This window comes from Clupea harengus, chromosome 10 (assembly GCF_900700415.2).
Source record: "Clupea harengus chromosome 10, Ch_v2.0.2, whole genome shotgun sequence".
NCBI lineage: Eukaryota > Metazoa > Chordata > Actinopteri > Clupeiformes > Clupeidae > Clupea > Clupea harengus.
This window is the reverse complement of record NC_045161.1, coordinates 19,338,029-19,358,028: the sequence shown is the minus strand read 5'-3', so window position 1 is coordinate 19,358,028 and position 20,000 is coordinate 19,338,029. Positions and strand designations below refer to the sequence as shown.

Sequence of the window (20,000 nt, the reverse complement as noted above, 5' to 3'; positions counted from 1 at the left end):
AAGGATTTCCCCTTTAATCATTGCAGAATTGTTTACGGTAAACTGATTTGTATCTCTGTTTGTATTTCATTGCTTGGTTGATCTTTCTGATGACCCTCGTGTTGGTGTGATCTCCAGGGGGACCCAGGAGAAGCAGGTCCCGTGGGAGAGGGTGGAGAGAGGGGAGAGGAGGGCGACCCCGGCCCCCCCGGGCCACCCGGCGAGCTAGGGAAGAGGGGCTTCCTGGTAAGCCACAGAATTGCGAGGGGCATGGAGAAGTGAAGTGAAGAGATGAATTTGCCAAAGTGTCAAAACAAGTCCTGCACAAACACTCACATTTGTCCTCTCGTGGCAGCTAGCTTGACAAAACCCTTTAAAGGCAGCGCCTGAAACCCTAGCTGTCTAGTTTTGGACGCCTTCCATGCATGTCTCTCACGTTTTCCAATCACTTCCAATTCTTTGTTATGTTATGTTATTTGTATATACACAATGTGTATATACCAGTAGGAGGCGCTCCTCGTTGTTATAGACCTCATCTGGGGCGGGGTACGTGTTGTAGAAGTGGCCATGACTAATGTTAGGCTGACTGACTTGATTACGTTTATGGCCACTCACTGAAAGCTAGCTCAGGGCTCTTTGCCAGTGGTTTCGATGCATTACAACACTCTTAATGAACATCCTTCCCCCAACCAGGGACCGGAGGGAAAACCCAGGACTCCCTGGAAATCGCGGACGGCCTGGAAAAAAGGTAAAGACATGAATGGCATCCTGATGACTCAGCACTTTGTCCAAACAGTGAGCTTCATTGATGTGGTAAGAACGCCAAAATGCGCTTCTCTGTTACGTTGCATTTAGACTCTGGAGCTCGTTGTCTTCACGGTGTGTTAGACAGTGTGTGTGTGTGTGTGTGTGTGTGTTTTTGCCTGGATTTCCTGGATTATTGCTGGATTGTTGTGTTTTACTCCCACCGTGCTGTGTTCTCACCTCTCTTTCGCTGGTGTGTGTGGTGTGTGTGTGTGTGTGGTGTGTTGTGTGTGTGTGTGTGTGTGTGTGTGTGTGTGTGTGTGTGTGTGTGTGTGTGTGTGTTTAGCCTTTCTTTTCTAATTCCTCCCGTAATCCCAGAAACCCAGCAGCAATCCACTTGATCCGATCTGAGGAGTTGATTCGCTTAAACATTGTTTTGTTTTGTGTTATTTTTTGTGCTTGCGTGCCCCTAGGGTGACAAGGGACCTCAGGTGCCCTGGGCGAGATGGCGACCACGGCGAAATCGGACCGGACGGCGAGAGAGGACCCAAGGGTGCCCGAGGAACACGAGGCCCTCTGGTTAGTTCGGTGCCCACTCTCCTCCACACTCTGGGGCCCCCATGATCCTGCCATAGGGCTCCGGGCCAGTCTTTACACTCTCATTTCCAGAAACCCTCACCATCAGAGCCAGATACCCATTAGATCATTCGCTTCAAATTTTTGCCAAGAGCAGAGAGAGAGAGTTTTTTAATTTTTTGTGCGTTCATTTGGCCGGCCCAAACTCAAATGTCATGAGTGGTTGGTGATATTTTTGGGTAGTAGTATGCGTTGAGAGGAAGGGTAGGGTGGTGTGGGGTTGGGGTGGGGTAGGGTGGTCTGCTGAGAAGTACGTATACCATGTTTTCGGGTGAAGCAACCAATGCGGCTAATGAGTTGTTCCCAGCATGCAAAACCCGCTTGTGCGCAGCTTAACTCATTTACAGGCGCTGTGACGCAACAAAGAGGGCTTTTCCTTCGTATAGCTTCAAACAAATCGCTCTCTCAAGACTAAACAACTGACTTAGTAATGGGAGTCCTGTTGACCTGCCACTGCCACAAGACTGGGGAGGCCCCTGCTGCTGGGCTATTGCTAAATTGAGTGCTTCTTTACCCAGAACTGATTTGATCTTTTCTTTCTTTCCAGAATTCTTTCTAATTATATTAAGGATGAATAAGAGCCTAAAAGTTAATCTCTTTCTGTGGTGATGACTAAAGAAATTATGTCTAATAAGCCGGTTGTCTGGGGACACATGATTTAATTTTGCTTATGGCTTTAAGCAAACACAAAGTCAAATCCTGTGCCTTTCTTTAGTAAAGAGTAAGCACAAGCTCAACAACAACAACAACAACAACAACAACAACAACAGGACGATATTCACTTCAAGTGAAAAGCAAACTGTTTTTTCCAGTAGGCATTGGCTTTGAGCGTTGGGGATATGTGTTCTTTCTGTTTCCTAGAGTTCATGGCTGCAGACAGCATAGCTGGCAGTAAACGCCTTAGTTATATTTAGAAAAGCACTCAGGTCGAGGTGAACAGCCAGAACCCAAACAAACAACTGAGCATTTGGGTCTGTTTTCTGCATCATTTTCAGGGTCAGCCAGGAATGATGGGGCCCCTGGGAGAGCCAGGAATTGAAGGATACACAGTAAGCCTATCACTGCCTCTGTGACAAACTGGCCCCTCGCACACACACACACACACACACACACACGTGCACACACACACACACGTGCGCACACACACACACACACACACACACACACACACACACACACACACACACACACACACACACACTCACAAACACCAATTTGATGTGCCCAGTATATGTGCTTACGCCCAGTGCTTGTCAGACATACACACACAGATGCCAAAACACGTGTTGCCCTGCCCAAAACAACACAGAGATACAACTCCACTCCACTCCGCTCGGCGAGGGCGGCTGCGTACTCCGTAGATCAACAAGAAGTACCTCACACGAAGGCCTTGTCTACACTTGGCTTTAAAATGTGTCTTGGGCGATCAGATCTCAAGTGGACACCTCACCCTTCACACCCGTGTCTGTCTAAGGTGTCCAGCTGACCGCTGGTGTTCAGATTTCGTTACTGCCTGCATCACCTCCAGGAGAAGCATCCTTGTCAGACGCTCGTCAGGATGCATTAGCGTTTACACTACAAAACAAGTGGTCAAACATCGTTGCCTCGTGGTTTGAGTGATCAGATCACAGTGCGTCGTGGAGGATGGATTTAGTGCTGTCTACTTGCGATCTAGTCGCTCCGAGGTGCATTTTAAAACCAAGTGCAAACAGGGTCTTAGACATTTTCAGATGCACGGCTCAGACAAAAAGATCCAATCTCAAACTCTACTCTAAACGCGGTAGCCACAGGTCAGCTCTTGAAGACGGGCACTGCCGGACAGATATATTCACCTCTTTAAAAAATAAAGGGTGTAGTTTCACAAAGTGTTTCTGCACATCCTGGGTGCCTCTGGGATACACAAGATGTCCCATTAACTGGGCTACCTCACCTCACCTCACCCTCCAAACGTTAGCGCACGCCGCGAGCACACACACACACACACACACACACACACACACGCTACCTCACCTCACCCTCCAAACGTTAGCGCACGCCGCGAGCACACACACACACACACACACACACACACACACGCTACCTCATCTCACCCTCCAAACGTTAGCGCACGCCGTGAGCACACACACACACACACACACACACACACGCTACCTCATCTCACCCTCCAAACGTTAGCGCACGCCGTGAGCACACACACACACACACACACACACACACGCTACCTCATCTCACCCTCCAAACGTTAGCGCACACACACACACACACACACACACACACACACACACACACACACACACACACACACACACACACACCCAAACAGCTCTCTCTTTGTGTCCTTCACCCGCCCTCCTGCTTCAACAAAGCTCCAAACAAGAAGAGGCAGGCGCACACACACACACACACACACACACACACACACACACACACACAGACACACAGACACACCATGTGGTGTAGCCTCAGATGCCAGCCGTGCACCCAAGAACCTGCCAGGCCCATCATGTGAGCATATCACTCACTAACTAGGGATTTTACAAGAACATATAAAGTTCTCGTTTTACTCTCTTGTTTTATGATGAGAAATCATTTTCATATGCCCACAGGCACGCACAAGGACAAACGCACAAACGCGTACATACACATACACACACACACACAGGCACTCATCCAAGCCCACAACACCTGTTGCATTTTAATGTGTGTTACGTAAACAGCAATGTCACTTTGACAAAAGCTGGATTGTTTTTACTGCTGTTTCTTGTCTGCTTTAATGAGAGGCTGAACTCCTCCTTTGTCTGCATTCTCTCTCTCTCTCTCTCTCTCTCTCTCTCTCTCTCTCTCTCTCTCTCTCTCTCTCTCTCTCTCTTTTTGTCTTCCTCTGTTCATCTCAGGGTCACCTGGGCAAGCCTGGTCCGGTAGGCTCACCAGGCCCTAAAGGTGAAAAGGTAAATCCAACGTTTTATTTTTCCTACGCAGAATAACTCCTCCTTAAAATGATAACACTGACTTAACTAGGGGCTAGACGTTGGCGAGACACGCGATCTTGTGGTTACCTAACAAAACATAAAATAGTTGGAATCTCAGGAATCAAGCTCACCGCCGAAGGACTCCCTAAGGCCACGTGTTCCAGAGGCACAACATGTCTTGCTGTTATGAAACAGAGTCCCCCCCCCCTCCAGGGTGTTGTGCTAACGTTGGATTTGTTTTGATACTTCCCAGGGTTATCCAGGAGAGGACAGCACGACTCCAGGAGCACCAGGGCCCTTAGGTGAACCAGTAGGTCTTGCTTTCTTTCCACCTCTTCCTCCTGCCCAAACCAGAGCTTGTGTGTGTGTGTGTGTCTGTGTGTGTGTGTGTGTGTGTGTGTGTGTGTGTGTGTGTGTGTGTGTGTGTGTGTGTGTGTGTGTGTGTGTGTGTGTGTGTGTCTGTCTGTCTGTCTGTCTGTCTGTCTGTCTGTCTGTCTGTCAAACCTGCACCTTGCTATCTGAGGTGCTGAACATTAACATCACTGACAGTTGACACAATCCAGTGCTGTCTTGAGCATTACAACTTTGACTCTCATCGGTGCTGTTTGTGTTGTTGTTGAACAATTGGAACAGGGATATAAGGACCCCTGAATTTGGCATGGAAATAGTCACCTCACGGCAATAAAACCCCCAATGACAATCAAATATGATGACATCTAGCTCCCCTCCACAGAAGGAACAGTAATTCAAAGAATGAAGTCATGAAAATAAAAGTAATGTAATTCTCCATAATGCTCAGTCCTGGCATTATGACCAGTAGTCCTCTGTGCTATTCTAATCTCCAAGTCTCTGAGACTTATTAGCTCACTAACAGCAATACACTGGCCCCATACCAAGTGCTCTTTCCAGGTGGACATCAGTTTCCAGTGAAGTGACAAGGCTATCTACAACAGGGCTGTGTCCTTACATTAATCATTATTACAGCCTGCTGCGATTTAATATCATACTGCGTCATCCGTAGTCCATCACTTTGCCCTTCCCAGGTCATTCAGTGCCCAATAATACACTCAGTGGACGCTGCACTGGTTGGGGATCAAATTCTTTTCAAGTGACAGTCAAGCTTGACGAGCGGCAGTTGTTACCATTTAGAACGGAACGGCTTGTAATGCTTGTAATGATTTTAAGTACAGCGCCTCAACTGCCATGCACTGCAAAAGATCAGCTTTCAAAAACAAGAAAAAAAAGTCATAAAATGGGACATATATTACTTAAAATAAGCTAAATTATCTGTCAACAGAACAGGAAGATTTGACTTGCCAAGATTTGGTAAAACAAGTAAAAATATTTAGCCTCAAAGAACCCAAATATATCCTAAAACTAGTGTGGCCAGACTAAAAACAAGTACATTTGTCAAAATATTTAAGAATTATTTTCTCAATATGTCTACAGGAATACATAATTGCTGTGCTGTAAAACAATGAATTCCTTTGGTCATTGAAGGATAACATGCTTGAAATAAGAAATTCTGACTTTGACAAAGCAGTTTTGTACTTGTCAGTGGGGATCAAACTGCCTTATAATTATGGCAATTCTAGTTTCAAGCATTAACGTGCCCAGAACCAGTAATAAAATGTCAGTAACAAGTAACACAACCTTATTAAGATAATTAAGGACTGAAACGCTTGAAGCAAGTGAAATGCTCTAACATAAAAAATGCCTGGTAAGAAGAAATATCTCGTCAGACAAAAAACAAGCATATAGTGCCTTGATTTAAGATACTACTAAGATTTCACTTTTTGCAGTGTGTGGTTTGGAGGTTAATGAACTCCTACCTCACATTTAACAGCCTACCACGAGTCCCGTCAGCTCAGTCAGTCTGTGTCACTCGCAAGGCCTCATCTAGGCAGCCCAACTGAAGCCCTTCAGCAGGTAATGGGCTGAACCCGAGGAAGACTCTGAGTGTGGGGAAACTGGGAAACGGAAGTGGCCTGTGAGTGTGGACACACAGAAAGAGAGAGGGAGAGAAGGAGAGAGTTGGTGGGAAAGCCTTCTATTGTGTTGTGGAGGTGGTGTACTCTCATAGCCTATAGCGTCTGTAAAAGCACAAAGCCAGCCAGTGTCTCTCCCCAGTCTTATCCCACAACCAAAGCCGTTATTTAGGGAGACGGGTATATGCCATCAGTTCAGTCTGAAACTAAAGCCTCCATCTCTGTACGTGTGTGTGTGTGTGTGTGTGTGTGTGTGTGTGTGTGTGTGTGTGTGTGTGTGTGTGTGTGTGTGTGTGTGTGTGTGTCTGTGTCTGTGTCTGTGTCTGTGTCTGTCTGTCTTTGATAAATACATAAGGTGGTGGGTGTTTGTGTGTGTGTGCATGTGCATTCAGAACATAGGAACAGCGGTGTGTGTGTGTGTGTGTGTGTGTGTGTGTGTGTGTGTGTGTGGGTGTGTGTGTGGGTGTGTGTGTGTGTGTGTATTGGGGTATTTGAAGCCTTTCTCTGTGCACTGATGCTGCCCATGTTTGGACAGGGACCCCCTGGGGAGCGCGGAGAGCGTGGAGGACCCGGAGACGATGGATATCAGGTACACACCCCTCCTCTGACATCATCACACACACACACCCCTCCTCTGACATCATCACACAATCACTCTCTCCTTCACTCCCTGTGGAGCTCTGTTTGGGGTGCGCTTCTCTTAAAGATGACCTGCTTAGATAAGAAGTATGATACAGCTATGAGCCCCCCCCCCCCCCCTCACACACACACACACACGAGAGAGAGAGAGAGAGAGAGAGAGATGGAATGAGAGAAGGAGAGAAAGAGATGCAAGAGTTGATGGTCAAGACGTACATGTAAGATCGCTCACTATTGCATAATCACCTCTTTTGCAGTTTTTCCCCTCTATCCATCTGTGGACCAATCAGGAATTCTCTCTCTCCCTCATTGCCGTGTAATGGCTCATTGTTTTTTCCTGCAGCGCTCTCTAGTGAAGGGGCCTGTTTGACGAGATGAAAGCTGAGTAGAGCGTGACCTCCCGCAGGTTAACTGAAGGTGAATCCCTTTTAAAATAAGGGCAGACAAAAGAGAGGAAGTTTAAGTCTTTTACGGGCATTCCATGCCAGCGCTGGGAAGCGTTTTCAAAGTCCTTCGGAGAAATATTTATTTGGTAGTTATTGAGCGCGGTCCAGGACCCTATTAAAAGTCTCTTAACTGGCCACCATCAGCATTAATACTCCTGTGTGTGTGTGTGTGTGTGTGTGTGTGTGTGTGTGTGTGTGTGTGTGTGTGTGTGTGTGTGTGTGAATCTGACCCCAGGGTGTTGCTGTCCTGCAGAGTGCTGAATTTATTGGATCCATTTTGTGAAAAAAAAAAAGCCTTTTCAAAAATTGGCCACGGGGGCCTTGGTCTGAGCTCACAGCGTGTTTGTGTGTTTGTATGCCTGTGTGCTTGTGTGTCTGTGTGTGTGTGTGTGTGTGTGTGTGTGTGTGTGTGTGTGCAGGTATTTGTGAGGGTGTGTGGTGTGGGTACTTGTGAGCACCACACACATGTGAAGATTAGTGTGTGTGTATTTGAGGCTTTATGTGTGCCTATATGTGTGGGTGCGTGTGTGTGTGTGTGTGTGTGTGTGTGTGTGTGTGTGTGTGTGTGTGCGTGTGTGTGTTTGTGTGTGTGTGTTTGTGTGTGTTGGTCTGTGTACGCGTCTGGACCTCCTCATCCATCCCAGCAGGGTGCTGGCCATACCTGCGGTGCTTGTAGATGCAGCTGCTAATAGAGACTAATTATTCCATATGAACTAATTCATTTCCTCAGTGTTTCCTCGTGTTCACACCCCCAGTAGAGCCCTAGAATGTGCAGAACTGAGTTCAGGAGCAATGCACCAGAAGCCAGAAGCACACTCCTTTATCAAATGAAGCATTTTCTTTCTTTTTTTTTCTTTCCAGTAAATCACAGCACATAAAAGCAGATTCTATCAACCACATATTTAAAAAAAAAAAATAAGGGTAAATTCTTTTCCGAGACAATGTATAACATGTACAGCAATTATCCACGCACATATAACATCAAGTGCTGGTAAATGACACATGAAATTCTCATTTTTCTCCTTGGTTCTTTTGGGCAGGGTCATCCTGGCATTCCTGGGCTTCGTGGAGCACTTGGGCAGCAAGGTCCCCCGGTAGGTCAAACTGTTTGCAGCCCTCCAGAAACTCACAGCAGTCACATCTCTCATTAAGCAGTAACATAGCTGGCATGAAGTTTGTTTGACCCACTTACTTAAACTGGGTCAACATGCCGAATGCGTGCATGTATATGATTAGCTTGGAGCGCTATTGCTTCAGCTATCATTAACACCGCTTCGTCTGCTAATCTTCAAACATAACGCAAACTTAAAAACAAAGGCCCTGTGTTGGTACGCACACATACTTGTGGGGTTTCACTTGGGCGGAGTTGCCGGCTATGACATTTAATCCTCTTCTGTGTCTGCATGTGCGCATTCGTTGAAAGTTTGGCTGAACTCGCTTGCTCCAAAGAGATTAAGAATGTGTTTCTGGTGAGGCTCATTCATGGCAATATCCACAGGAGAATGCCAAACTAATACAACTGACGTCTGTTTTTTTAGGGATCGTCCGGAAGCCCCGGAGAATCAGGACCCAAAGGAGAAAAAGGACCCCAGGTGTGTGTGTGTGTGTGTGTGTGTGTGTGTGTGTGTGTGTGTGTGTGTGTGTGTCTGTTCTTGAGCTCCAGATCAAAGCCTTTCTCCTTCCCTTCAACCTCCATACAATAACAGCCCTTAAATATGCCACTTGTGCCAAGAGATCTTAGCCTGTTCACAGCACGCCTTCAGAGATAGATGATCTTAGCCTGTTCACAGCACGCCTTCAGAGATAGATGATCTGTGATGGCTCTCCACTGGCCTTGACCCAGCATTGACTTTGAGCCATGTACGACAGTTAACGGTAAAACCCACAGGGCCCTATTGTGATGGTGAAAACGGCAGGAGCACTGTTGCACAAAAAGGGACAATTCCTCTAATGAAACACATTAGCAACTTCAGAGCTACGTACCGAAACGTAAAATTGATGTAAAGTACGAACCAACCTATGCAACCTCTTTCTGCATTTCGTTGCGGCCAAGAAAAGGGATTAATTAGACAAATTAGAGTTCCCAGAAGCTTGAGTCTTTCAAGGGGTTTAACCTGTAAAAACAAGCATTTTATTCTACTTCAAAAGCCTGCCAGGATGTGCATTAACTTCGTGGATAGATCTAGATTGATTGCATTAACCCATTAAACAGGTTAGCTGATGCTTCCTTGCTAGGACAGAAATATGTAGGCATAATACACCACTCTTCCAATAAAGGGAATGTGATATATGTTTTGCCAGAGAGATAAATCAGACTTGGGCAGTGACGGTTTGTGATTGGCACACTCAAATGTTCCCTGTCAGAGAAGAATATATATCCAAAACCCATGCCTTGGTGGAATGTTTTATTAGTTGCCAGAGTTTAGACGCCCAGTCTAGGCGGAACAGGCCGTTTCCCCCAACCGTTTTAGACGCCCAGTCTAGGTGGAACAGGCCGTTTCCCCCAACCGTTTTAGACGCCCAGTCTAGGCGGAACAGGCCGTTTCCCCCAACCGTTTTAGACGCCCAGTCTAGGTGGAACAGGCCGTTTCCCCCAACCGTTTTAGACGCCCAGTCTAGGTGGAACAGGCCGTTTCCCCCAACCGTTTTAGACGCCCAGTCTAGGTGGAACAGGCCGTTTCCCCCAACCGTATTAGACGCCCAGTCTAGGTGGAACAGGCCGTTTCCCCCAACCGTATTAGACGCCCAGTCTAGGTGGAACAGGCCGTTTCCCCCAACCGTATTAGACGCCCAGTCTAGGTGGAACAGGCCGTTTCCCCCAACCGTTTCAGACGCCCAGTCTAGGTGGAACAGGCCGTTTCCCCCAACCGTATTCACCCTGACACTAGTTGGTGGTGTTGGGTTGTTCTACTTTGGCCTCGGACACAAAGGATACAGCTAAATTGCAAGATTAAGAAATCATCCTTTGAATGAGTTAATTAGATTTAAAGCATTTTGGTTCTGAGAGAGAGGACACAAATATACATAATACAACAGAGGATTGAGAAGATCACTCTGAGAGAGAGAAGCATTTTTCTTGGCCACCCACAATGAGATTAATGAGATTCCTGACATCAAAGTTTCTCTGAGAATGTTTTGTTTGTCCCTTGATATCGATTTTCTTCAGAGCAAAAGGCTTTTTTCTGTTGGCTTGATACCAGGCTTAAACTAGCTTAAATATTCATAAACATGCTTAAATTGCATATTTAAAAGAATCTTTCAATGCTCTTTCTTAGTCTCCAATCCATTTTGAAGCTAAAAAAATGCTTCAGATTGGAAGTAGCACCACTTTTCAGAGTCTTTTTCTCCTTCACAAAACAGTGCTTTTAAATTACATACATGGTCGTGTTACACAAAGGTGAGTCTTAAGGAAGACTCTTGTGTGAAAATATGTTGCTAGTAAATACAAACCATACCCCATCTATATTCAAATTCAAAGTCTGAGTTGTTATATAATGTCCTTTGATATATACTGATATATGATGTCCCGAAGCCCAAAAAGTGTACAAATCTTTCGTTTGGACAGTGGGAGGAATATCAAATAGATATCTGAATGTTTGTGACTCGCTTCGACATGTTAGGCGGCGTCCCTGCCAGTCAGGAGTGAACGAGTATCCTGTGGGGTTGCAGAGGACGTGTGGATTTATTTGACTTGGCAAGGAGACTTGAGCACATTCTCACAGTTGTCCTCGCTTGTCGGGCTCAGACGTCGTCTTCTGTGGAACGCCAGCCAAAACCAATGGCAGAGATCAGATCCTTGTAAGCCCCGTGAAATGAATCGCTGTGCTGCCCTTGCTCTATCAAACTCTCCAAGAGCAGATTAATCCTGATTTTTGAAAACAGAGGATTTTCTTTTTGGACTTCTGCTTGATTTGGATATAAGTAGCCATTTTAAGTCAGACAAAGGTTTTATGCTTTATTTGAATATATATCAGAAACGTGAGGTGCTGGTCAGATGTCCCAATTAAAATATAGTCAGGCTTGCTACACCAGCAGCCAAAGCTCCAGACCGCCTGGTCCACCAGACCATTTAATCTCTGGCCCGAAAAGCCGACAGGGGCCAGTCCACAGTGACTTGTGAGACAGGACTTCTATCTGATATTGTTGTCAGTCAGTCTGGTTGTCACGTCACGGGCGGGCGGGCTGGCATCCAGGTCTGGAGGCTTCAGACCTGAAAGGGCTCCAAACTGCTAACTTAACCTGAGACTACCAGGTGCTGTTCATTCAGCTGAGTTCTTTCACCAGGTTGCTCAGTGCAGTGCAGGTTGAATTGATCATACGTCACTGATTTCTCACTGTGTTTCTTCTACCACCTCTCTCTCTCCCTCTCTCTCTCCCTCTCCCTCTCTCTCTCTCTCTCTGTCTCTCTCTCTCTCTCTCTCCCTCTTTCTCTCTCTCTCTCCCTGTCTCTCTCTCTCTCTCTCTGTCTCTCTCTCTCTCTCTCTGTCTCTCTCTCTCTCTCTGTGTGTGTGTGTGTATGCACAAAGGGAGCTGAAGGAAAGAAAGGTGCTCGAGGTCTTACAGGAAGTCCAGGTGTTGAGGTGAGTCACCACCCCTCGCCCCCCCCCCCCCCCTCCCACCAGCTCAAACAGCAGCTAAAGTTTGATCCTTTGAACCCAATGTCTTAGTTCACTGTACTTAAAGCAAGTCACTTTACTTTACACGGTGTACTCACACTGTAAGTGGCCTGAGCACCAAGTCAGAGACTGGTTATTGTAAATAAAAGGCAAAGCTTTTGAGTAAACAAAGGAATGCATTATGAAATACAATAGAGTCTATGCGTTATCAGGTCATAGCAGTAATCAATCACAGTACATCACAACCAGACCGAAGGACTCTCCCATGAGATGTTCCAGATGGTTGCGGGAGATGAGAGAGGAAGTGAGGGGTTTTATCACTGAAAGACTGGGACCCAGCTCAGCGTCTTGTGTTTCACAGGGACTCACAGGGCTTCCCGGGCCCAAAGGCATGGCAGGATACCCGGGCCCGGATGGCCCACCTGGACTGGCCGGGTTTGCAGGGTTCCCAGGCATGGCCGGACACAAGGTATGTGTGAGTGGGGGGGGGGGGGGGGATGGGTTAGGCAAATGTGTACACACAAAAACAGACACGAGAGAAAGACACATTACACATCTGTACACACACACACACACACACACATATACAGTACACGTGCACTCTCACACACACACATGCACATGCACACAAGCATGCACACACACACACCCCCACACACACACACACCCCCACACACACACGCACACACACACCCACACACGCACACAATCTCTGGGCCCCTTAATCTGTACTCTAACAGATGGTTCTCCCCGTCATCACATTAAATGAAAGGTCAATAGGAGTCAAACCATTATATAACCTCCTTAAAAAGGTCCGAAAAGAAACCCTGGTCTGACCATTATAGTCTACCCTCCATTCATCTTGAGTCGGCGTGGAAAAAGAGCCCAAAGTCATACGCCACACCGATTAGGCCAAATAGCTGCTGTTCAATCTGCAGAAAGATCTAAAAGAACAGTCACTTGTACAGTGCAAATAATCAGCTTACAGAAATAAACCTATGTCGGTGCTTCTTGCTTCATGCTGAGTTCCAGCCATAATCCACCTTACAAAGAGTCCGCAGACCTTTTTCCCCCCCAACCTCTCAATGGCTCAATGGTTGCAGCAGAAGAGGAACATTTGCTATGAAATTCATTTGATTGACTGGGCTGAGTAATAATTGTATACAGTTACCAGACTGATGTGCTTCTCATTTTATGTTTTCTTCCAGTGTGGAGTCTATGCGAGAGTACTGTACACAGGTTGCATGAGAGCAGAGAGTGGGGGGGTGGAGGGGGGGGGGGGGGCACAGGTTAATTTCTCTGCGGTTAAGGGGAGCACAGAGACTCCTTAACAGTGTGAAGTTGTGCAGGAAGCAGGCTGATTTTACACACACGCCTCACAGGAGGAAACTCAAGACCCCACGATCCCCAGGAATGGCCCGGGAGAGCCGAGTCGACCCACTCCTGTGTTGTTCTGTCAGGGTGGTTTTTTACATTTTTTTTGTATTGCTTTCTACTTCCACGTGAATCGGTAAAAGAATGAAAGTGCTGTCTCCCATCCCAGCCGAGGGTGAAAGAATGAAAGTGCTGTCTCCCGTCCCAGCCGAGGGTGAAAGAATGAAAGTGCTGTCTCCCGTCCCAGCCGAGGGTGAAAGAATGAAAGTGCTGTCTCCCATCCCAGCCGAGGGTGAAAGCTCTGGCCGGCAGGTGTTTGTGTTGGCATCTGGTAACCAGGCAGTCAGGCATCTGTCATGACAACCCCCAAATCAGCCCTTCTAAATAAACAGGAGATGGAGGAAGAGATAGGAGCCAGCTCCTGTTTCCACTCCAAACAGACCGAATACCATTCCTCTTCCATTCCTCCTCCTCTCCTCCATTCCTCCTCCTCTCCTCCTCCATTCCTCCTCCTCTCCTCCTCTCCTCCTCTCCTCCATTCCTCCTCCTCTCCTCCATTCCTCCTCCATTCCTCCTCCTCTCCTCCATTCCTCCTCCTCCTCTCCTCCATTCCTCCTCCTCTCCTCCATTCCTCCTCCTCTCCTCCTCCTCTCCTCCTCCATTCCTCCTCCTCTGTCCGGCCAAGATGTTTAGCATGGTCACTTTCACTCTCCCACCTCTCGTCTGCTCTCTCTGTCGTCTTTCTCTTCTCTCGTTTTGACCTCTTCACCACTCGTTCTTCACACCTTCCTCTTCCTCTCAGTCTTATTAGCACAAAAACAAAGCAGACAGGAAACAGCCGCACACCAGAATCCAGATGATCTTACGCCTGAGCTGTACACTACGTGCTAAACTGCTCAGGTACTCACTGAGCTATGATGTCTGCAGCCAACGTTCACAGTTGTCTTGGCATGAGAGAGAGTGCCCTGACAAATTGCCATCTATTTAATAAAAAAAAACGAAATGACTGCTTGACGAATCCCTAAATGACCTCATTTAAAGTCTCATTTAAAAAAAAAAAAAAAGTTGGCAATCCTGTATTTGCCTCATCAAGCCACTTCTCCTCGCCAGACATGGCTGCCCCGCATTTGCTCTATGGCAAGTTCAGCCCGACAGGTTGCGCTCCATACCACGCCATGTTACTGTCGCCAGGGGAACAATACTCTGCACGTCTGCCACGCCATGTTACCGTCGCCAGGGGAACAATACTCTGCACGACTGCCACGCCATGTTACCGTCGCCAGGGGAACAATACTCTGCACGACTGCCACGCCATGTTACCGTCGCCAGGGGAACAATACTCTGCGCGTCTGCCACGCCATGTTACCGTCGCCATGGGAACAAAACTCTGCGCGTCTGCCCCTCCATTTTTGTCCTTCTTTTTCTCTCTTTTGTTTGCCGTCTGGATTTAAACATGGTCATGAGCTCAGTGAGTGTCCTGCCAGCAGCAGAGGCCCTACGTGCCGCTGCTCTTCACTCTCTGTCTGTCTGCTGCTCCCAGACACACTCACCCGCTCACCCTCTCACCAGCCTGCCAACGCCACCGCCACCGCCACGCAAAAGGAAAGCCAGTGTGCGCTCTTCGTGACTGGGCAGACTGTGTACAAAGACCTTATAAACACATTGTCAGGGACTTATGATGAGGGTTAGTGTTTTCGCGGTGTAAAGCTTTGCCGAGATGTAGGCCGTGTTTGTAATGTTAGTGATCTGGACGATAAGAGCACTCAGCTCCAGTGCAATATTATGTGAATCACTAGGTCATTCATCTTCAGTGTTTGCCTGTGTGTGTGTGTGTGTGTGTGTGTGTGTGTGTGTGTGTGTGTGTGTGTGTGTGTGTGTGTGTGTGTGTGTGTGTGTGTGTGTGTGTGTGTGTGTGTGTGTGTGTGTGTGTGTGTGTGTCTGTGTGTGTGTGTGTGTGTGTGTCACTGTAATCACTAGGTCATTCATCTTCAGTGTTTGTGTGTGTGTGCCTGTATTTTGGCCTTCAGTCTCCAAGAGACCAAACGCTCGAGCCATGACACCAGTTCAGGCTCCAAAGCTTTCAATGCTGTGGCCTTAATTGCTTCACAGGATCTTGTTGACATTTTGGCTGTTTTTATTTTACAATTGGCACTCTGAGATTCTTTTGAATGAAGAGTGCATTACAAATAAAATAAATTATTATTATTATTATTATTAATTATCTCCATTTTTCTGCTGTAAATATTGTCCATATGATAATCATACAGTCATATTGTCATTACACTGTCCCATTATATAATTGGGAGGTTTGATTCTTTGAATTAAGCATTAAAACCAGTTCGGCCAGAGTGCTTCTTGACTAGTAGACACTCGGCTCCAACACTGACTGCCTTTGCTCTTGTCTGTAGGGCCCCCGTGGCGTTCCAGGTCCTGAAGGGCGGCCCGGCCTTCCAGGCCCCAGGGGTGAGCTAGGATTTCCCGGCTCAGTTGGTGATAAAGGACCACCGGGCCTGAAGGTAATGAAGTGAAGAAGAGCCAAGTGGTCACCACAGAATCTGGATCACTGCTCTGCTCTGCTCCAATAGGCTCAACATCTCCTTTTTATTTAAGAACACTCTGGAATTGATACACTGGAATTATCCAGCATCAAAAAGGGAAACTTCAATGTTTTCGGGCCCCCTCAAACGAAAACCTTTTGTTTCGGATAGTCTACATAAATCAGAGTCCCAGATGTGTGATGAGAAACATACCCACAGACTCACATACTCACTCATGATAACCACGAGGCTGCTCAAGGTTTCCTGTTGAAACTGTCTCTCTGGGATCACTGGGACTGACATTCATTTGATGATCGCCGCTTCGTTTAACTCCGTCTGCGGTGGGTTTGTTTTCTGCAGGGTGAGACCGGTCTTCCAGGAGAGAGGGGGCCTGCTGGAATCAAAGGCCTGTACGGCAGCCCTGGGGACCAGGGCAGGATGGGGGACCCAGGGGCCAAAGGGCAATCTGTGAGTATCTGAGATCGCATCCACCAAACAGAAAACACTTTAGCACTGTGATCTTCAAAGAGGAAAGATGAAGTGTTTTCAAGGCAAGCCATAAGCTCCATTAACAGTCAGTGCTTTAAATGTAAGCTTTCATTGTACTGTGTGCTGTGCTGCTTGGAATAAATGTGCCTGTTGAATGTAAATCATATGATAGATGATTTTGCAGTATCCTCACGATACGTTTCTGGCTTTCAGTTGATAGATAGTCCCTCGGCTCAGTCAGTTTACGTCTGGCGTCACATGAAACAGACACGTTGGAGAGTATGCTCCTGCTCAGATAGACCCTAGCTCTTCGCCTGGCAGCTGAATCAGGCCTCTTGTGTTTTTATTTCCCACTTCTGTTTGGGCCTTTCATTGCCAGAAAGGGCCCCCACAAAGGCCCACACATACCTTTAATCCATAAGTGGGCCTATATATAGCAGACAGTCGGGAGAATCTAAGCTGCGGTGGGTCAGATACGTACCGCTCTCTCTCAATGCCTTTCCGACACTTAGATCCCAGTGAGACGTGGACTGGAAACATCCTGCCTGGCAGAGATGGCTTATGTAAGAGAGAGGGGGGGCGGTGAGGGGTGGGGGCGGTGAGGGGTAGGGGTGGTGGTGGGGGGGGTGTTTGGGGGATCTGAAAACGAGGTGCTCCATTCTCCTTACATAACCGGCAGCCAAATAATGCAAAGGCTGCCAGGAGGCGAAATGGAGCCGCCAGTCCTGGGACCGCAGGTCGGATCACCTTTCCCTCTTGGCGAGGGCTGCTCCCATCCTGTGTCCTGTCTCAGCTAATCCCAATGGGGGGAAAGAAAGGGAGCTGTGTAGAGAGAGAGAGAGAGAGAGAGAGAGAGGGAGAGAGAGGGAGAGAGAGAGAGAGAGAGAGAGAAAAAGAGAAAGAGAGAGAGAGAGCGAGAGAGCCCCCCTCCCCACAAAACATGGCTGCAGACAGGCAGTACCCAGACACAACCACCACAGTGTGCCCAATTTTGTGTGTGTGTGTGTGTGTGTGTGTGTGTGTGTGTGTGTGTGTGTGTGTGTGTGTGTGTGCGTGTGTGCGAGTGTGTGTGTGTGTGTGTGTGTGTGTGTGTGTGTGGGTGTGTGTGGGGGGTGTTCCTGAGTGCCTTGTCAAAGCCAGACCAAACGACATATGCATGTGTAAGGAGAGATGAAGAGGCGGGAAGTAGAGGCCGATGTGAGCATGTCTCCCACCGCTCTCCTGGACCGGGCCGTCTGGCTTGAGTGGCAAACGGAGCGCTTGTCAAAGAGTGGCTGTTTATCTTCCATTTCCTGCAGGGGGAACCAGGAGACGCAGGTATGCGCGGCCTCCAGGGCTTCCCTGGCCCGAAGGTTAGTACGTCCATTTGATTGGTTCCGCACCTCTCTCACCATTCACACCTTCCTCCTGTCCGAGGGCCTCATTGCCCACTCTATTAACCACTCTATTAACCACTCTATTAACCACTCCCACTCTATTAACCACTCTATTAACCACTCTATCTATTAACCACTAACCACTCTATTAACCACTCTATTAACCACTCCCACTCTAATAACCACTCTATTAACCACTCCCACTCTATTAACCACTCTATTAACCACTCTATTAACCACTCTATTGCCCTTTGATGAAGGGGAATGTAGATGTAATCAATGAAGTTTCAGTTATAAACCAAACTGACCCTAAATGTTTTTTAAACCATTATTTGTTTGTTTGTTTGTTTGTTTGTTTGTTTGTTTTGCTGTAGGGACCAGATGGAGACATGGGCTTCAGGGGCGTTGCTGGTCCAAAGGGCCCCGTTGGTGTTGTGGTAGGTGGTTTTCTTTAGTGGAATGCCAAGAGATGTTCTCTCCCCGTGCTTGGGATTGAGTGTGTGTTGATGTAGGGATTGAGTGTGTGCTGATGTTGGGATTGAGTGTGTGTTGATGTAGAACCCCCTCCTCTGGGATTGAGTGTGTGTTGATGTAGGGATTGAGTGTGTGCTGATGTAGGGATTGAGTGTGTGTTTGTGCTGATGTTGGGATTGAGTGTGTGCTGATGTTGGGATTGAGTGTGTGTTGATGTTGGGATGGAGTGTGTGCTGATGTTGGGATTGAGTGTGTGTTGATGTTGGGATTGAGTGTGTGTTGATGTTGGGATTGAGTGTGTGTTGATGTTGGGATTGAGTGTGTGTTGATGTTGGGATTGAGTGTGTGTTGATGTTGGGATTGAGTGTGTGTTGATGTAGAACCCCCTCCTCTGGGGTTGAGTGTGTGTTGATGTAGGGATTGAGTGTGTGTTGATGTTGGGTTTGAGTGTGTGTTGATGTTGGGATTGAGTGTGTGTTGATGTTGGGATTGAGTGTGTGCTGATGTTGGGATTGAGTGTGTGTTGATGTTGGGATTGAGTGTGTGTTGATGTTGGGATTGAGTGTGTGTTGATGTTGGGATGGAGTGTGTGCTGATGTTGGGATGGAGTGTGTGCTGATGTTGGGATTGAGTGTGTGTTTGTGCTGATGTTGGGATGGATTGAGTGTGTGCTGATGTTGGGATTGAGTGTGTGTTGATGTTGGGATTGAGTGTGTGCTGATGTTGGGATTGAGTGTGTGTTGATGTTGGGATTGAGTGTGTGTTGATGTAGAACCCTCTCCTCTGGGATTGAGTGTGTGTTGATGTAGAACCCCCTCCTCTGGGATTGAGTGTGTGTTGATGTAGGGATTGAGTGTGTGCTGATGTTGGGATTGAGTGTGTGTTGATGTTGGGATTGAGTGTGTGTTGATGTTGGGATTGAGTGTGTGTTGATGTTGGGATTGAGTGTGTGTTGATGTTGGGATTGAGTGTGTGCTGATGTTGGGATTGAGTGTGTGTTGATGTTGGGATTGAGTGTGTGTTGATGTTGGGATTGAGTGTGTGTTGATGTTGGGATTGAGTGTGTGCTGATGTTGGGATTGAGTGTGTGTTGATGTAGAACCCCCTCCTCTGGGATTGAGTGTGTGTTGATGTAGAACCCCCTCCTCTGGGATTGAGTGTGTGTTGATGTAGGGATTGAGTGTGTGCTGATGTTGGGATTGAGTGTGTGTTGATGTTGGGATTGAGTGTGTGTTGATGTTGGGATTGAGTGTGTGTTGATGTTGGGATTGAGTGTGTGCTGATGTTGGGATGGAGTGTGTGCTGATGTTGGGATTGAGTGTGTGTTGATGTTGGGATTGAGTGTGTGTTGATGTTGGGATTGAGTGTGTGTTGATGTTGGGATTGAGTGTGTGCTGATGTTGGGATTGAGTGTGTGTTGATGTTGGGATTGAGTGTGTGTTGATGTAGAACCCTCTCCTCTGGGATTGAGTGTGTGTTGATGTAGAACCCCCTCCTCTGGGATTGAGTGTGTGTTGATGTAGGGATTGAGTGTGTGCTGATGTTGGGATTGAGTGTGTGTTGATGTTGGGATTGAGTGTGTGTTGATGTTGGGATTGAGTGTGTGCTGATGTTGGGATTGAGTGTGTGTTGATGTTGGGATTGAGTGTGTGTTGATGTTGGGATTGAGTGTGTGTTGATGTTGGGATTGAGTGTGTGTTGATGTTGGGATTGAGTGTGTGTTGATGTAGAAC

General features: G+C 47.3%; 1 protein-coding gene across 1 annotated transcript in view; it reads left to right on the top strand.

Moving 5' to 3' along the window:
• LOC105907751 (collagen alpha-1(XXIV) chain) overlaps positions 1–20,000 on the top strand; it is a 118,943-nt gene that overhangs the window by 91,888 nt on the left and 7,055 nt on the right. The window contains exons 37-51 of the mRNA XM_031574872.2: positions 118–225; positions 673–758; positions 1,197–1,302; positions 2,355–2,408; positions 4,254–4,307; positions 4,582–4,638; positions 6,852–6,905; positions 8,442–8,495; positions 8,940–8,993; positions 11,928–11,981; positions 12,379–12,486; positions 15,800–15,907; positions 16,289–16,396; positions 17,716–17,769; positions 18,168–18,230. Of these exons, the coding sequence (XP_031430732.1) occupies positions 118–225; positions 673–758; positions 1,197–1,302; positions 2,355–2,408; positions 4,254–4,307; positions 4,582–4,638; positions 6,852–6,905; positions 8,442–8,495; positions 8,940–8,993; positions 11,928–11,981; positions 12,379–12,486; positions 15,800–15,907; positions 16,289–16,396; positions 17,716–17,769; positions 18,168–18,230 (1,122 nt within the window). The remainder of the gene's footprint in view (positions 1–117; positions 226–672; positions 759–1,196; positions 1,303–2,354; positions 2,409–4,253; positions 4,308–4,581; positions 4,639–6,851; positions 6,906–8,441; positions 8,496–8,939; positions 8,994–11,927; positions 11,982–12,378; positions 12,487–15,799; positions 15,908–16,288; positions 16,397–17,715; positions 17,770–18,167; positions 18,231–20,000) is intronic.